General features: G+C 36.6%; 1 protein-coding gene across 4 annotated transcripts in view; it reads left to right on the top strand.

Moving 5' to 3' along the window:
• The window catches only part of PHKB (phosphorylase kinase regulatory subunit beta), a 79,546-nt gene extending 65,015 nt beyond the window's left edge, over positions 1-14,531 (top strand). For 3 of the 4 annotated variants that reach the window (XM_074158164.1, XM_074158167.1, XM_074158166.1), the window contains 7 exons: positions 1,331-1,421; positions 2,734-2,936; positions 6,544-6,678; positions 8,949-9,078; positions 9,487-9,594; positions 10,925-11,065; positions 13,495-14,531. In XM_074158164.1, the coding sequence (XP_074014265.1) occupies positions 1,331-1,421; positions 2,734-2,936; positions 6,544-6,678; positions 8,949-9,078; positions 9,487-9,594; positions 10,925-11,065; positions 13,495-13,632 (946 nt within the window). In that variant the 3' untranslated portion in view covers positions 13,633-14,531. Of the gene's footprint in view, positions 1-367; positions 459-1,330; positions 1,422-2,733; positions 2,937-6,543; positions 6,679-8,948; positions 9,079-9,486; positions 9,595-10,924; positions 11,066-13,494 lie in introns of all 4 variants that reach the window. The other variant, XM_074158165.1, reaches the window with a different exon arrangement.
• Positions 14,532-14,746: the final 215 nt, after the last annotated feature.

The following is a 14,746-nucleotide window of genomic DNA, read 5'->3' as shown; positions in this document are numbered from 1 at the left end:
AGCCCGACTTGGTCACAATAACTTTAAAAGGTTCAGCAAGTAGGTTGGCATTTACATGTTGTCTATTAATTTCTTTGCCCTGAAGCTCAGTACAAGTTTCATTTCTTTTTATCAAAGAAATGAGTTGAGCCTGTCCTGAATTCTGTTCTCTCACGCTGTAACTATTCCTAACGGATGAGGCTGCAAATATAAAAACTGGTTTAGTCCATTCATAATGTTAAATGGGCCTTTACCAATAATAAGGTAGAACCAAAATACCTCGGTGGTATTTTTTTGTAAAGATTAAAAATCAAAAGAATTTTTAGGAACGAGATATGTAAACTGTTTTTCATTTCTCTTCCATGATTGCCATGTGACATACATATAGGTTGGTGTTGCGCTACAGTGCTGCATTTGCACAGAAATTTTCTTCTTCTATTACCCCACATATTACTACTTTACTGGTACATGGGAAACAGGTAAAGTGCCCAGAAATCTGAAATAGAGCTCCGTGAGATTTAATTTTTTTTGCTTATTTGTGTTTTGATAGTATCAGCTAATGCATTTTTGAAATGCTTTGCTCTTGATCTGAAGAAGCGCGTAGCAGTTTTCACAGGAATCAACATCAACTGTTTGAATTTTTTACTAACACTATAGAATATTAAAACTCGTTCATTATCTCTGTGGATAATTGATTCTTAGTAGCCTCAGAGCCTGTGCTAGAAAAGCTCAAATATGGGACTATTAGGTTTGTATTTTGTCAGGAAATTATTAATAAAAGTATTTATATCTTTAACCATCAACAGGTTATATGAGATCATGTTTTTCTTAGAAGTTACAGCTAGTTTTTAACCTGGCAGTTTATACAAGTCTCTTCTTTTCATGCTACGTGTGCGAAATACTACCTCAGCATGGAAAACAAAACAAAGCCTTGGTGTTACGTGTTGTACTTTCTCTTGCAAAAATCTTTCTAACTCTTCCTTAAATGGACTAAAAAATTGCCAAGGTTATCTTGGAAGATGACAGAAATGTCCCAAAAGAGAAGCTGGCACCTCTTACCTGCCTGTTTTCAAGATGATGCTGAGAAAAGAACAACAAGCTTTTTATGGAGCTGATAGTTTAATGAGTTCTAATTAGATTTATTTTTGATCCATTAACCTATAGCTAGACTAAAAAATAAAAATCCATAAAAGATTACATAAAATCTGATCCAAATTCCATTTCATAAATAATGGATGTATTTACTTGAGTTAGTTTTGAGATTTCTGCCATGGCAGACTTGAAACTTACATATGAATTCATTAAACTAGCTTGTGATATGCAGTGGGATTGCTCTGTTTTCTGCCCTCAGGTCTGTTGTGCGCTTCGCAGCGAGTCTTTTAGGTAAACTAGTGGACAGCCTTGCACCATCTATTACTAATGTTTTAGTTCAGGGCAAGCAGGTAAGTCTCTACTCCTCAGAAATGTATTAAGGAATAATAACAGAGAAACTAAATACATGAGCTTTTTAATTTTGAAGGCCTCTGATGCTTCTTTTAAAAGTACCCAATGGCTTGAATCCTTACTGACAAGAAAAATCCAGAGGAAAAAAAGATCTATTTAATACTTGCATAACTGTGGGCTAACAAATTTATTTGATGACAGAACAATACTGAAAAGACAGTTCAGTGTCTAGATAAGAAGGGAAGAGGCACGATTTACATAACCCCTTAGATTTTTTATATATGCCCTCTCATTTCACAAAAGCAGAGAGAGTCAAGTAATAAAGCTTCTTTTAAGACTGACTTAATGAGGATGTAGCCACTCTCCCTGTAAGTGAGCATAAGACAACAGATGGGTGGCAGCTGAGCAAAAAGTCTTTCAGGATTTTAGTTTTCTGTTCCCAAAAAAGACTAATCATCAATGTTTCTACCCTTCCTAAGGAGCACCTTTTTTTTTCTCCCACAATAATTTTAATTAAGTTCATGAAGAGCCATTTCCAAATAATAGTAATTGAATATTACATACTTTTGCATTAAAATATGTATATGTGTATACTTACCTACATGCAGTGATATTACGACAGATTTGTCCCTGTTTTACTCCAGACTGAGGTCTGGGTAGGTGCTTTTGGTGCTACATAGCCAGAGAGGAAGCTGCACCTGCGGCGTGATTTGGAGCTTTTTATTTTCAGCTTTTTAACCTAACTCGCCTTCATTGATTCCTTTATAATACTGATCTTGTTACAGAAGAAAAAGCACTGTTGCCATGTTTTACTAATAGTAGATTAAAAGCAAATCATAATTTTAACAAAATTCCCTTTTTTGTGTGATTAAACAATCCAGTACCAGCAATAGATTTTCTTAAAATGAATGCTATAGCTTTTAGGATGCTATTAGAATTAAGAAAACAAAACTATAACTTTAATTCTGAATTTTAAGTAAGCTCCACAGCTGAAATGTCAAAAATGAGACTATCTAAACCTAGTGTATACTCATGATTATACAGCCAGTTTTGAAACAAAACCAGTGGTCTTCTATTTTTATTTTCATTTGGAAAAATACATTCCATATTTACTGTGGTCTTTAGTAAATTTTGTTATTTTAATAGCATCCAACTAACGGTATTAACAAGCATCAGTCATTTACATAAAATTATCTTTGTACTGTGAAGTATTAACAAGAAAAGTGAAGTTCATGAAGTTTCATTTCTGAATTGCTTCTACAGTGCTTTTATCCTGTCCACATCTTCTGAATTATTTTCAATGTACTGCAGGTGACACTTGGAGCTTTTGGGCAAGAGGAAGTAGTTATTTCTAATCCCTTGTCCCCAGCAGTGATTAAGAACATCATCTATGAGAAATGTCATTTACAAGACGAAAGAGAAGCTGTAGTTCAGCAGGAACTTGTCATACATATTGGCTGGATCATCTCAAATTCACCTGAGCTTTTCAGTGGCATGCTGAAGATACGGATTGGGTCAGTAAAGTATCTTGTGTTGTTCTTACTAATAGTATTGCAGGAGAGCAGACATAACTTTTGTTTTGTTTGCAGCAGATTTTTGCTGTATGTTCTTACATAAACCATTTTTGCAATGCAGCAACACTTACTTACTTCAATTTTACATTTCTAGGAAGCCTGCTGTAATTTACTGTGCCCAAAATTGGTCCACAACTGGTCTCAGGTTTGCCAGTCAGCAGCATAAAGTGGAGGAGGGGCAGTCCTTGTAATAACCTCTGAGAAGCTTTCCTTGGGCTCATACAGTGAACTAGAGCATTTTTCAAAGCTTGATCCTGCAGTTTGTTCTGTGTGTGTGGGCAGCAAGGGAATCTCCACAGGAATCTTTTATCCTGTACAAGGTACAGGTGTGCCACGCGTGCTTCGGACTGGGGACTAGCATGGATTTCATTACTGGTGAACGTGTCACGTGGACAGTCTCCCAGAAGCATAATGGGTCACACCAAACCAAACGCTGGTTCTCCCTTTACAGTGCCTCCAAGGTAATGTAGCTGCACACGTGTGTGCTGCTGCCGGCCCACCCATCCGGCAGGTTAGAGGGACACAGCCGGAGGTGAGGGATGTACTCTGCTGCCAGTGAGGGAAGAATCAAGAGGTAGAGAGGACAGCAAAAGCTTTCTTTTACTGTTGGAGACTTTCAGGACTTGAGGAAAAGGAGGGAAAAGTGCAGTTTAGGATTAAGGCTCCTGGATGAGGCCTTTAAAAGAGTTTTGCTCATTGAGCAGTCACCTGTCATCCAGGTTTGGGGCAAATGGGTAAAGGGTAGAGACTGCATAAATACAATAATCTAGGAAGGATGCACCATGAATTTGATTCCCTTCTGAAACCACACAGTTCTTTTCCAGGTCAACATATGCTTGTAGTTGCATTCTCTAGTTTCTAGTTAAGTGTTCAGCTCATAATATAGCCTTGTCTAAATCAGCCTTAAAAGTCTGGCAACCCTGAGCAACAAATCCCTTGGAAACAGTGTTTCAAGGTACTTAAACTATTTCTTTTCAGAGTTTCAGCACAATACTCTGCCTAAAAAGGGACCTTGTTCTTTCGGAGTGTTGTCTGTAATGGGGACTTCAGGTAACAAAAGCCTTCTGCAGTTCAAATGTATTTACCGTTACAGGTTTTCCTAAAATATTTTAAGGCACCAAGGTATACTTCTGATACTTGGTGAATGTGAACATGTGATATCTGGCATAACGAAGACATTGATCAAGAGCAGTTCTTTACACAAAAATACTTAAACTGCCATGGTAAAGAAAAAACTGATTTGTTCTATAAGGTTGCTAAAAATGTCTTTTTGTTCTCCAAAAAAAATCCCAGACACCCCCCCCTCCACTCAACAGTATCCCTATTACAAACACACACACACCCCCCACTTCTTGACTGTTCATCAGCTACAGAGTTGTCCAATTCTATACTATCTATGTTAGGCCAAGCTGTACATAGCTTAGGAACCACAACCCCGAACCAAGTTTAAAACATTATTTACCTACTGGACTGTTGTATTTAGTTCTTTGATAAGGTGACCTACAAATAGTCTGTGCTGGAGTGTTATCATATTCCACGGTATCTGCATTTATTTTGCTGTCTGCAGAAATTAACGTTTTTTTCATGTTTAGGAAGAGACAAATGCATTTGAATAAGCACTTCTTTGAAGAGGCCAGGTGCTACTGACTGAGATTTACAGAATTAGTGAGCATGCTTTAAAATTAGAACTTGAAGTGCTCCATCTTCTTTTTTTTTTTTCATAAAGAAAATATTGCATTTCATCACTGGAGGTAGATACCAGCAAGCTTTTTTCCTAGCACACAAGATTCATATTTCACTTTAGCAGTATGTTCCAGTCATCATAAAACCAAAATCTTTACAAATCACCTGTATTTAATGTCAAGTACATCTATCCTTTTGCACTTAAATACCTTTTCTGTACCCCTACAAGTCCATGTTACTCCTCTTTCCTCCCCTTCCTCATTCTCTCTAGCTAATCCTTTTGCAATTTTTTTTTTCTTTCCTCCGTGGTTAATGCTAGAGATTCAATTTCCTTTATTTCAGTGTTATCACCCACTCCAGTGAGCAAAATTAACCTCTCACAGAAACACCGTTCCAGTTTGATAATGATTTGATTTAGTGTCTTTTTTCCGGGTTTCATGTTAAAATAGATCAAGTTCCTGACAGCACTATTACTGTAAAAATCTCCAACCAACTCACTTCTACCCACCTCTTATCAGTGACGAGTTCGGCAGAAGGTCCACTCTTGCCCTTGCTGTTTTGTAGGCCACTGCAAAGAGAAAATACCAGTGAATAACTTCCACGCAGACACATTTCAGTCACCGGTGAAAAAAGAACTGATTCCTAAGCCAGTTGTGATCATTAATCTTAGTAATAAGAGAATGATACTATTCACCTACTGAAATAAATAAAAGTAGCGTGTTCTGGATTATGTACCGTGTCCATGTTGCCCAATGTTCTCTTGTATCTTGCACCTTCAATGACTGGTCCTACAAACCTCAAATTTAAAGCAGCGTTGAATCAGTTGGCCTGACAACTCAGAACCCTGTGTAGTTCCTAAGAATCCTGCAGAAAAGATTGTGACTTGACTTACATAAACAAAACCATTGTGCACCTTATAGGCTACATAATGAAATGCCTGTGGCACGTGGCTGTACCGATGACAAGGTAACTCTCTTAGGAATAGTCTGCATTTTCTGATAAACAGAGTAAGGCTCTTTGATGTAACCCAGGCTTCATCGGGTGTTATATGATGGACTGTTTGAAGAAAAACGAGTTAAGTTTCTTTCCTCTTTTAATAGTAATACCTACTCGAACTGAAGCAATGTAGATGGTAAGAGACTGAGCTCCATGCTGTTATCAGATGTATCTATACATTATTTCATCTTTGATAATATATTAGAGGAATGTAGCACTGTTTTTATATAGTATGCAGAATAAAATTCAGCATTTTCCTTCAATAATTTGCAAAGTTCTGCCTCTGATACCTAAGGCTGAAAAATCTTCACTCTTGCCATATATTTTTATTTAATCAAATCTTTTCAAAAGGGAGTAGCAACAGAGAGAAAAGTGTGATAGACTGCAAAAACGAATTTCAAAGGCTAAAGCTATAAATAAGCCCTGAAGTCTTTTTAAATGTAAAATCATTTAAGTTTTATGATTATTTTTTTAATCTCATCAGCAAAATGCATATACTGTCAGAGCATAATTTTGAGTAGGAATTTTAAGATCAAAAGGCAGGTAAATGTTTGTTTCAATGAAAATGGGATGTAGGGGAATATGAGGTCAAATACATCTTCCCTAGGAGAGAGCATGCTTCACAACCCATTTCTTAAAATCTATGCATTATCCCTTTCAGGTCGTATCATATTGCAAACAAACACAAAATCTGAGTAAATGCCACAATACAGTAAGAGCAGTAGAGTGTTTGTGTGATATGTTATGCATGTCCCGACAGCCAAATAGCAGGATCATGTGGAATTCTTATGAGCCATTTTATTAGACTAATTTTTCATCTTTGATAATTTCACATTTAATTAATAAATGTATTCCTCCCTTTACTTAGATGGATTATCCACGCTATGAAGTATGAATTGAAAATCCGTGCTGGGAACATGCCAGCCAAGGACTTATACCAGATGTCCCCTAGTGAAGTGAAGCAGCTTCTGCTGGATATTCTTCAGCCACAGCAGCAGGGGAGGTAATGAGATGTGTGAGTTTGTGGCACCTGGTTTCATTCATAATAGGCTGTTCCAGTAATTTTCATTTCTGAACTACTTTGTATACATCTGAAACACCAGGCATCTGCAATCAGTAATATACTTATTTAAGGAAAGGTAGCAAAAATGCACTTTTTCACTCTTTCACATGTGTCCAGGTTCTACAATGTTTTTTTTTAATATTGCATCTTCCCCTTTCAGCTTTATCTTTGGGGAAGTCTTACTTTGTAGTAGTAATCTCTATACTTTGGCAGTAATGTGCAGCATTACATTCTTTGAGGGGGGGAAAGGAGCCAAAAATTACTCGCTACTGTCTACTTAACTACCCTGTAAGAACAGTTCGTCTGCTGGTCAGTGCCCTCCTCCTTCTAGCTTATTATATGAATTAACAACACATTTTTCTAGAATTGTCAAGAGAGAGCAGTGCTGCCTGAAACTTGTAGTCTTTCTCCGAGCTGTAACTAGCTGCCAGAAAGAGCATTCATTGTGATACAATGTGTGCAAGACAAAAGTTAAAATGGAAATATTTCCACTTAACTATATTGATAAGAGTAAAGCCAAAAGTCATTCTTTAGGTTTTATTTCTAGTTAAGCTAGATGAAACTCTGGCCTATAACACTGCTGATGATTTCCATAGTCCCTGACTGAATGAACGATGGCCTTTTCTCTCAACAAAGAAATAATACCACGCGTCATACTACTTATGTTCCTGCTTAATTCAGAACACATTGTTTTTTCCCTCAATCTATAATGCCTGAGAAACAAGCTCCTTAAATCGATATCTGCTCTCTCTTACCTAATTTGTGTGATGTAGAATCTCTCAATCCAGCTGACTTTGTACTCTGCATCTCCTGCATGCTTCTCAGTGTCTGGTTGTGGTTATTAATGCTTGCTGTTTAGTTGCTGTCTCTACTCATGTTGATGTTGACATTACTCCTCTAAAACCTTAGCAAAACAACTCTAGGTTTCTCTTTGCAGCATTTTCATTAAATATTATGCTATTTAGGAAACAGTTTGGTGAATCATAGTAAGCAATTCCAGCACCTTCCTTCATTAGAGATCTTACCTGGGTTGTCACAGTGCCTTCTGCTTTTGATTCCTTTAACGCACAATAGCTGGGTCAGCAAAGAGCACTCTGTTGATTTTCTGAGGATGAAGATTCTTTTTTGGGGGTTATCCGAGTACAAAAGCTATCCAGCATATCCTTCAAAACTTCCTATCTTTAACTTCTTCCTGTACAGTATTACTAGCTCGTTTTTCCTTAACCATTAGTGACTTGCTATTAAAAGTTCTCTTCCTGGCAGGAAATACAGAACAATTTCTCCTTGCATTTTCTTTTTGTCAGTTTTTCCTACTGTTGTGATTCTTAGAGAAGATCTCTGCTACTGTGATGCCATATATCACTGCCAATTAATCTCTCATATGTGAAGGGGCTAGTGGTATATTTACCTCCCTAATAGCTCTCCACAACTAACCTCTCTCCAAGTTTTCATGGAGGGTAAAATTTTTGCTACTTTTTTACCTCTTACACTGAGCTCCAGGATATGATACCATATAGACAAACATAAATACATATCTCGCCAACAGAGTGCAGACTTCCACAGATACTCTTTTTGACCTATTTATGTAGGTCACAAGATTGCGGGTAGTCTTTTTCTAGTTAGGCATTGTTCTTTTAGTGGTCCAAACAGTCAGAAAGCTCGTTTTGCTCATACAGTTTACAGGACTCTCTTCCTTACCATAGTCATTTAGATAGGTGAGAGTATTTTTGACATATTCAAATGCTTCTTTCTTTGTATTAAAAAAACAACCTTTTATTTCTATCTTCAACTTTTCTTTTGGGGATTTTTCAGTGTGTATAAATTTGGCCGTCATAAGTACCACACAGTGAGTTCTCTTTTATTTATGTTCTAGTTTATGGTGACTGAAATTGGTTAGACACAATGAACTCAGCCTACTGCTATTACTGTACTGTGCTGGATAGATTTCACAATTAATTCTTTTCCTGCAGTTACATAAAGCACAAACACACACCTAAGAATAGCATTCTAACCTGTATATACTGAGCATCTTGTGTGTGTTTGCTTTAGAGGGTAACTTACCAGAAAGTACAACATATAATGCAAATGCATCAGTAATATGTATTTGTCACCGCTTACCTTACTGGCTTACACCACAGAACTTGGTTCTTGCTTGGTTCTGCATCTGTAACAGTTTTTTACTTCAAGTTCCCAATTTCATTTGCCCACAGAAGCTGGTTAAACAGAAGACAGATAGACGGTTCTCTCAATCGAACTCCTGCTGGATTCTATGACCGGGTGTGGCAGATCTTGGAGAGAACTCCTAATGGTTTAATAGTGGCAGGGAAATTTTTGCCACAGGTAAAACCGGCAAAGACGCTCAGTTATTTTTGCTCTACCTTTCTATTAATGGTGAATTATTTTATCATGAATGTCTTTTTTATGCCATAATGTATTATTTGGGGTAATTTGTTTACGTTATGATTTTATTTTTTTTAAAAAAGTATTTTCAAGTTTCCTTTTTGGTTCTGAGCAAAGTACAATTAGAATAGAAGTCAGTTATTTCTATTAAAACACATTTACAAAAGCATAAGTCTAGAAGACTGTTTCCAGGTGATGGCATCTGAAATATGTCCCCTTTTTCGATCCTAGAGTGGTCATATTTCTCAGTTGAATATTATTTATTCAACAAGCAAATAGGCTCTGCCTGGGGGGTGGTTTTGATTTAATGCAAATGGTCTTTGAGTAAAAGTATTATTTGTTTTTCAGCAACCAACTTTATCAGATATGACGATGTATGAAATGAACTTTTCCCTTCTGGTTGAAGATATGCTGCAAAATATCGACCAGCCGGAATACAGGCAAATTATTGTAGAGGTCTGTGGCTTACAATTAATTAAGTTTTATAAGATATATAACATGTTACAGCTTAAAAGAAAAAAAGTAACCAAGACTCAAATATTTGAAAAACAGCATTTTAAATATAAACACTTGTTTCAGTGGTTTTTACATAGATTTTCTATGATTCCTGGTTAAGGTTCCTGTTAACATGTTCAGAATATACTAAGTTCACGATGTTCTTCCCCTTTAGCAAATAGATAAATATTAATGACAGTACCAATACAATTAGGTCAAAGGAAGTGAAAACTAGTAGGAAGAACGATTCCAAAGTAGCTTTCCCTCACGTCCCTAGCCCATGCCTTTTCCTAACAATTTTCTAGGCCTAGGGAAAAACCGCTCTAAAATATCAGTTTGCCCTGTGACAGACTCTTCTTTCTCATTTTGCTGAAGCTGGCTTGTAAGTTGCTTTATGCGACTGAATCAACGAACTTCCAGTTTCCTTATGTTCCCATACCTAACAGTAAGCAAGAGGCTGTTGAAGCTCCTTCCCTACCACTGCACATAATCTGTACTTTCTGAACAGATCAAGAGCATCTGTGCCCCTGGTAACTGACATCTGTGCTGTCAGCAGCGTTCTTTGTTAGTTCCCAAGTGTTTGCCTCTGGTGCTTGTGAGTATTCCTCCACAGAGAAATCAAATCCATCTCCGTTCTGGCTAACAGCTAACCGTCATGCTGCTTGCTGGAACATCCCCAAGTTTTGCTAAAAGATAACACAACTATCAAAACCCAAGATGACCAATACAGACTCTACTGCCCTCTTGTAGTTTTATGACCGGTCACTCATCCTCTTCACTTCCTTATTTTAAACGTTTTAGATAAAAGGAATCTAAGACTTTTTATTGGTGTCAATTGACTTTGGTTTTTATAAACTTTGTCATACTATGATTATACTGTATGTGATTATGCTTCAAAACATCAAATGCTGAGGTTCAGTGTTTGATGCTTTTCACCGCTCCACTGGCTGAGCACCAGCATTTGTGCAGCCACACTGAACTGAATGAACTGGAAAATAACTTCCCTTGCTCTCAGCAAAGTTAGATGTTGATGTCAACGCAGTGCCCTGAACCAGGTAGTCACCAGAAATTGTAACCTTTCATAAAAGCCTGCTTTTACAGTGATTCTTTTATCAAAGTCAGAATTCTATTATCTGAGCACTATTACCCGTGCCATTATTAAATGGCTTCCTACTTGAAAGAGGCATATGCAATTATTAACACTGCTTGTATGTAAGCTGAATTTAATAAATAAATAAATAAATAAATAAATAAATAAATAAAAGTCTTACAGTCTTTTTCTGCCTTCTAGTTGTTGATGGTTATATCTGTTATTTTGGAGAGAAATCCTGAGCTAGAGTTCCAGGACAAAGTGGACTTGGACAAAGTGGTGCAAGAAGCATTTCATGACTTTCAGAAAGATCACAGCAGTCGAAAGGGAGCTGAAGAACAAGTGAGTAAAATGTTACTGTCTTATAGAATTTACCATTCTTATTGAAGTTAGTTATAAATGTTAATTCTGTGTGGTTCAGAATGGAACACCAACAAGAAATGAATATACCCAGGTGCTGCGTAAGTCTGCAAAGAGCCTATAAGCAGAGATAACAGATGTGCACTTACTTTATTGCTGAATTGTGAATTCAAACCTGTACAGTAAGGAGAACACTCACAATGTTACAGAGCTCTGAAACGAGAGTCTGGGTAAAGCTGAAATAGTTATAATACTCATTAAAGGGGAAAGAATTAATGAAAGGGGGACTCTAGAACAGAGAAGGAGTTAAGAATAACTAAAAAAAGAAAGAAAAAACTAAAGCTCAGGAAAGAAGTGTGAACTTAGGATCTTATATGTACACAGATACTAAGAAAAATTTAGTAACCAAAGAACTCATATTGACAATACTCATGTAAGAACTTAATATGCAAAACTGTCCTTAGCTGGTGATTGTTGTGCTAGAGTTGCATTCATGACCTAGCAAGCTTTTAATCTCTAGGGCTTAAAATCCAAATAAATGAAACCTGATCATTAAGTAGCTTTTAAGATTTACTTCACTAGGATTTTAGGTTTTATGCTTTAAAGACCTCTAAATAGTCTTGCTACAAGTTTTGATGCCTCAAAGCTCTGAAATTCTGTAATAAAGCCAGGTTCATTGAACTGGTTGAAGGAGGAAATACGAGTAAAGCAGTGGGACAAGTCCCCGTGCTACTGTGGATGATCTTCCTCGCTCCGTCTGGCATTTTATTGTGCACAAGATATTCAGAGGTATCTGTGCTAGCTCTGAATATCTATTGATTCATAACATTTTGATATGCAACAGCGCTTCCTGTTGCTGAATTTAGCTCCTTTAAAAGATGAGGAAGGATGTACTCCTTAAGAATTCTTCCCAAAGCTTCAAGGTTCACTTTTTTGCCACTGCTTTTTTCGTACTAAGATTTGAAAGCAAGCCAGATATCCAGCCTTAGCAACATACTACCTTCTATAATACCTTTGTTTTTAAAAGGACATGATTTTCTTGAAATGACGATTCTTTTGGCCTGCTCATTTTGGAGGGTGATGACTCAGTGGTTACAGCCATAGCAAAGGCAGACTTACCCACACAAACAGCTATTAAGTGCCAGCTCTCCACAGTATCTTGAGGACGGAATCATGGAATTGACTTTGTGATAAGCAGGAAATCCCAATGGCTATAAACAGACAGAAAAATCCCTTCAAACCCCAGTTTTTATACTGGTGCTGCCCTAGCCTCCATTAAAATGATGGATTTTCTTCTAAGCACAGGTCTACTTAGAATTATGCCTTTTTGTCTCTTAGAAAGAAATCCCAATTCATACTTGTGAATAGTAACTTTAAGATTGTTGTTGGAAATTCCAACTCCTTACATTGAAATTTTCAGGAACCTGACTCTCCCATATTCCCAGGTATTTTTGGTGTCAGTCAACTGTAGTCTGCTTAGGATTGTTCTGATTATATTCCGTCTCAAGTTTTCGTAACAAACACTGCTAACAACTCCCAAGTTGTCTGAACTATGCTTTTCCATTAAACTGACTTGGAAATATTTTGAACTTTGTTAAATCCCTGTTAACATGTAATAAACGTCAGAAGTATTTACTCCAGTAATTTCAAACACACCCTAAAACTACAGAAGCCTAATATTTTTACCACACAGTCTCTGCCCTTGATTTAATAAAAGTAACCGATTTCCTAAATTAAAGCATTGAGCCTTTATTCTATGTTGTGGTTCGGGCCCAGCCGGCGACTGAAACGAACAACAGATGCTCTCCCAAGGAGCCACCTCTCTCTCCAAGGAGCCAATATACGATTTGAGAATAAGCAGATGTTTTATCATCATTAACTGTGCAAAACAGGTGTTTGGTGAAAGAAACCTATTTTGTTGATCTGATTAATGAATTAGTTCATGTGCTACCTGTGGTTTGGTTCTTGGATTTTAAAATTTTTTTATTCTTCAAAATACATCTTTAGTCAGTATCTCTAGATGTACACCTAAGGACCTGGCTCACGCTCACACTGTGGTAGCACAGTAAGTTACCACACAGGAGCCATCATCTAGGAGCATCTTGTAAGAAAGTAGTTGTTCTCTGACACCTATTACATTTAAAAAAAAAATGTTAAGGTGGTGGCATCTGCACAGAACTGGAAAATTCAGTAAAGAAATATATGCAATGCATTTTAGTAATCTGTTTTCCACATAATCAGGTGAGTATACGTTGGAGATTACTGAAAATAGAGCAGAATTATACTATAGCTTTAGAGCCTGAAAAACACACTTGCATTTCTAACGTCTTTGTGACGTTCCTCTTGTTCGCCTGTGTTTGGCTGCTTTCCACAACCATCACTAATGGAACCATCTTTTCCCTTTCCTGCAGGATGACATGACCGCATTCTACAACACTCACCCACTTGGAAAAAAGGGAACATGCAGCTACTTGAGTAAGGCTGTGATCACTTTATTGCTGGAAGGGGAGATGAAACCCAGCAATGATGATCCTTGTACCATTAGCTGAAGCCTGAAACACAACACAGGAATTGCTGCTTCATTTAGTCTTCTATGTATTTTTCTTGCATATATTAAAATAGTTTTGAAGAGTAACCCTTGCTAGTAACACAAATGCATACTATCCTTTGCTGAAAGAAGTGCCATTAAAGACACTAAGTGCCACTTAATTTTTTTTTTTCCTTTCTCAACTATGCAGCACCAAACTCTGAGCACATGAACTTAGTCCTATGATATGTTGAATGGGATTGTATTTATGATCTTAAATTATGCATTTAACATAGTTGGTAACTTCAAGAGAAACGCAGTATGAGCTTTTGTCTTTATACCTCTATTTATTTATAATTACAAACAAGTTGATTGTAAATCCTAATGAAATTCAGCAAATACTAGAAATAACATGCATACCAATCTGTGTGGAAATATGAAAATTGGATTATTTTTTTATTATTCTACACACAAATTGGAGGTGAAGGTTAAATAGCTGTTTGTTATTTAAAGTTGTTCTGTATCAGTTTGATTAACAGCATACGTTTAGGGTATTTTTTTAATTTACTAGTTGATAACTGAATATACAGGTTTCATCCTAATAGAGCAACTTTTTGTCTCCAGCAATAAATATCACTGCAGTTTCCCAATTGTTTTTTAAACAAGTTTAACAAGGGAAACATGGTAACAAGATAAAAGTTCATTTTAAAAAAGGGCAAAGAAGCTGTACTTAAAGTTAACAAAAATGAAGAAAAAACTTTATATTACAAAGCTATCAATGCATTAAAGAATTCAAGATACATTTATTTATCTCCTAAATGTGTGAAAACACTGTATGCTATATGCTTTATTTTGGTGAAAGTAATAAAAAGCAAATGCTTGTAAAAAATCCTGTCAATAAAAATACTTTAGGTTACATGCAGAGACTCTTGTTGACTTTACTAGCAACCTTTAATGTGCTACTGGAACCGCCTTGAATGGATCATTAAATTGCTGCTTTTAGCAACACAAAATATACTAAAGCTTTAGAACTGATCCTCAAACATTTGATAATTAAATTAATAGTGACCGGCTACAACTCAACTATCAATAAATTGTTGCCATTTTGATAGTAAAGGCAGGTAGTTTAACTCAGA

The sequence above is a fragment of the Numenius arquata genome, chromosome 13, assembly GCF_964106895.1.
Source record: "Numenius arquata chromosome 13, bNumArq3.hap1.1, whole genome shotgun sequence".
Lineage (NCBI taxonomy): Eukaryota > Metazoa > Chordata > Aves > Charadriiformes > Scolopacidae > Numenius > Numenius arquata.
The sequence above is the reverse complement of the archived record's forward strand: the minus strand, read 5'-3'. Positions and strand labels throughout refer to the sequence as shown.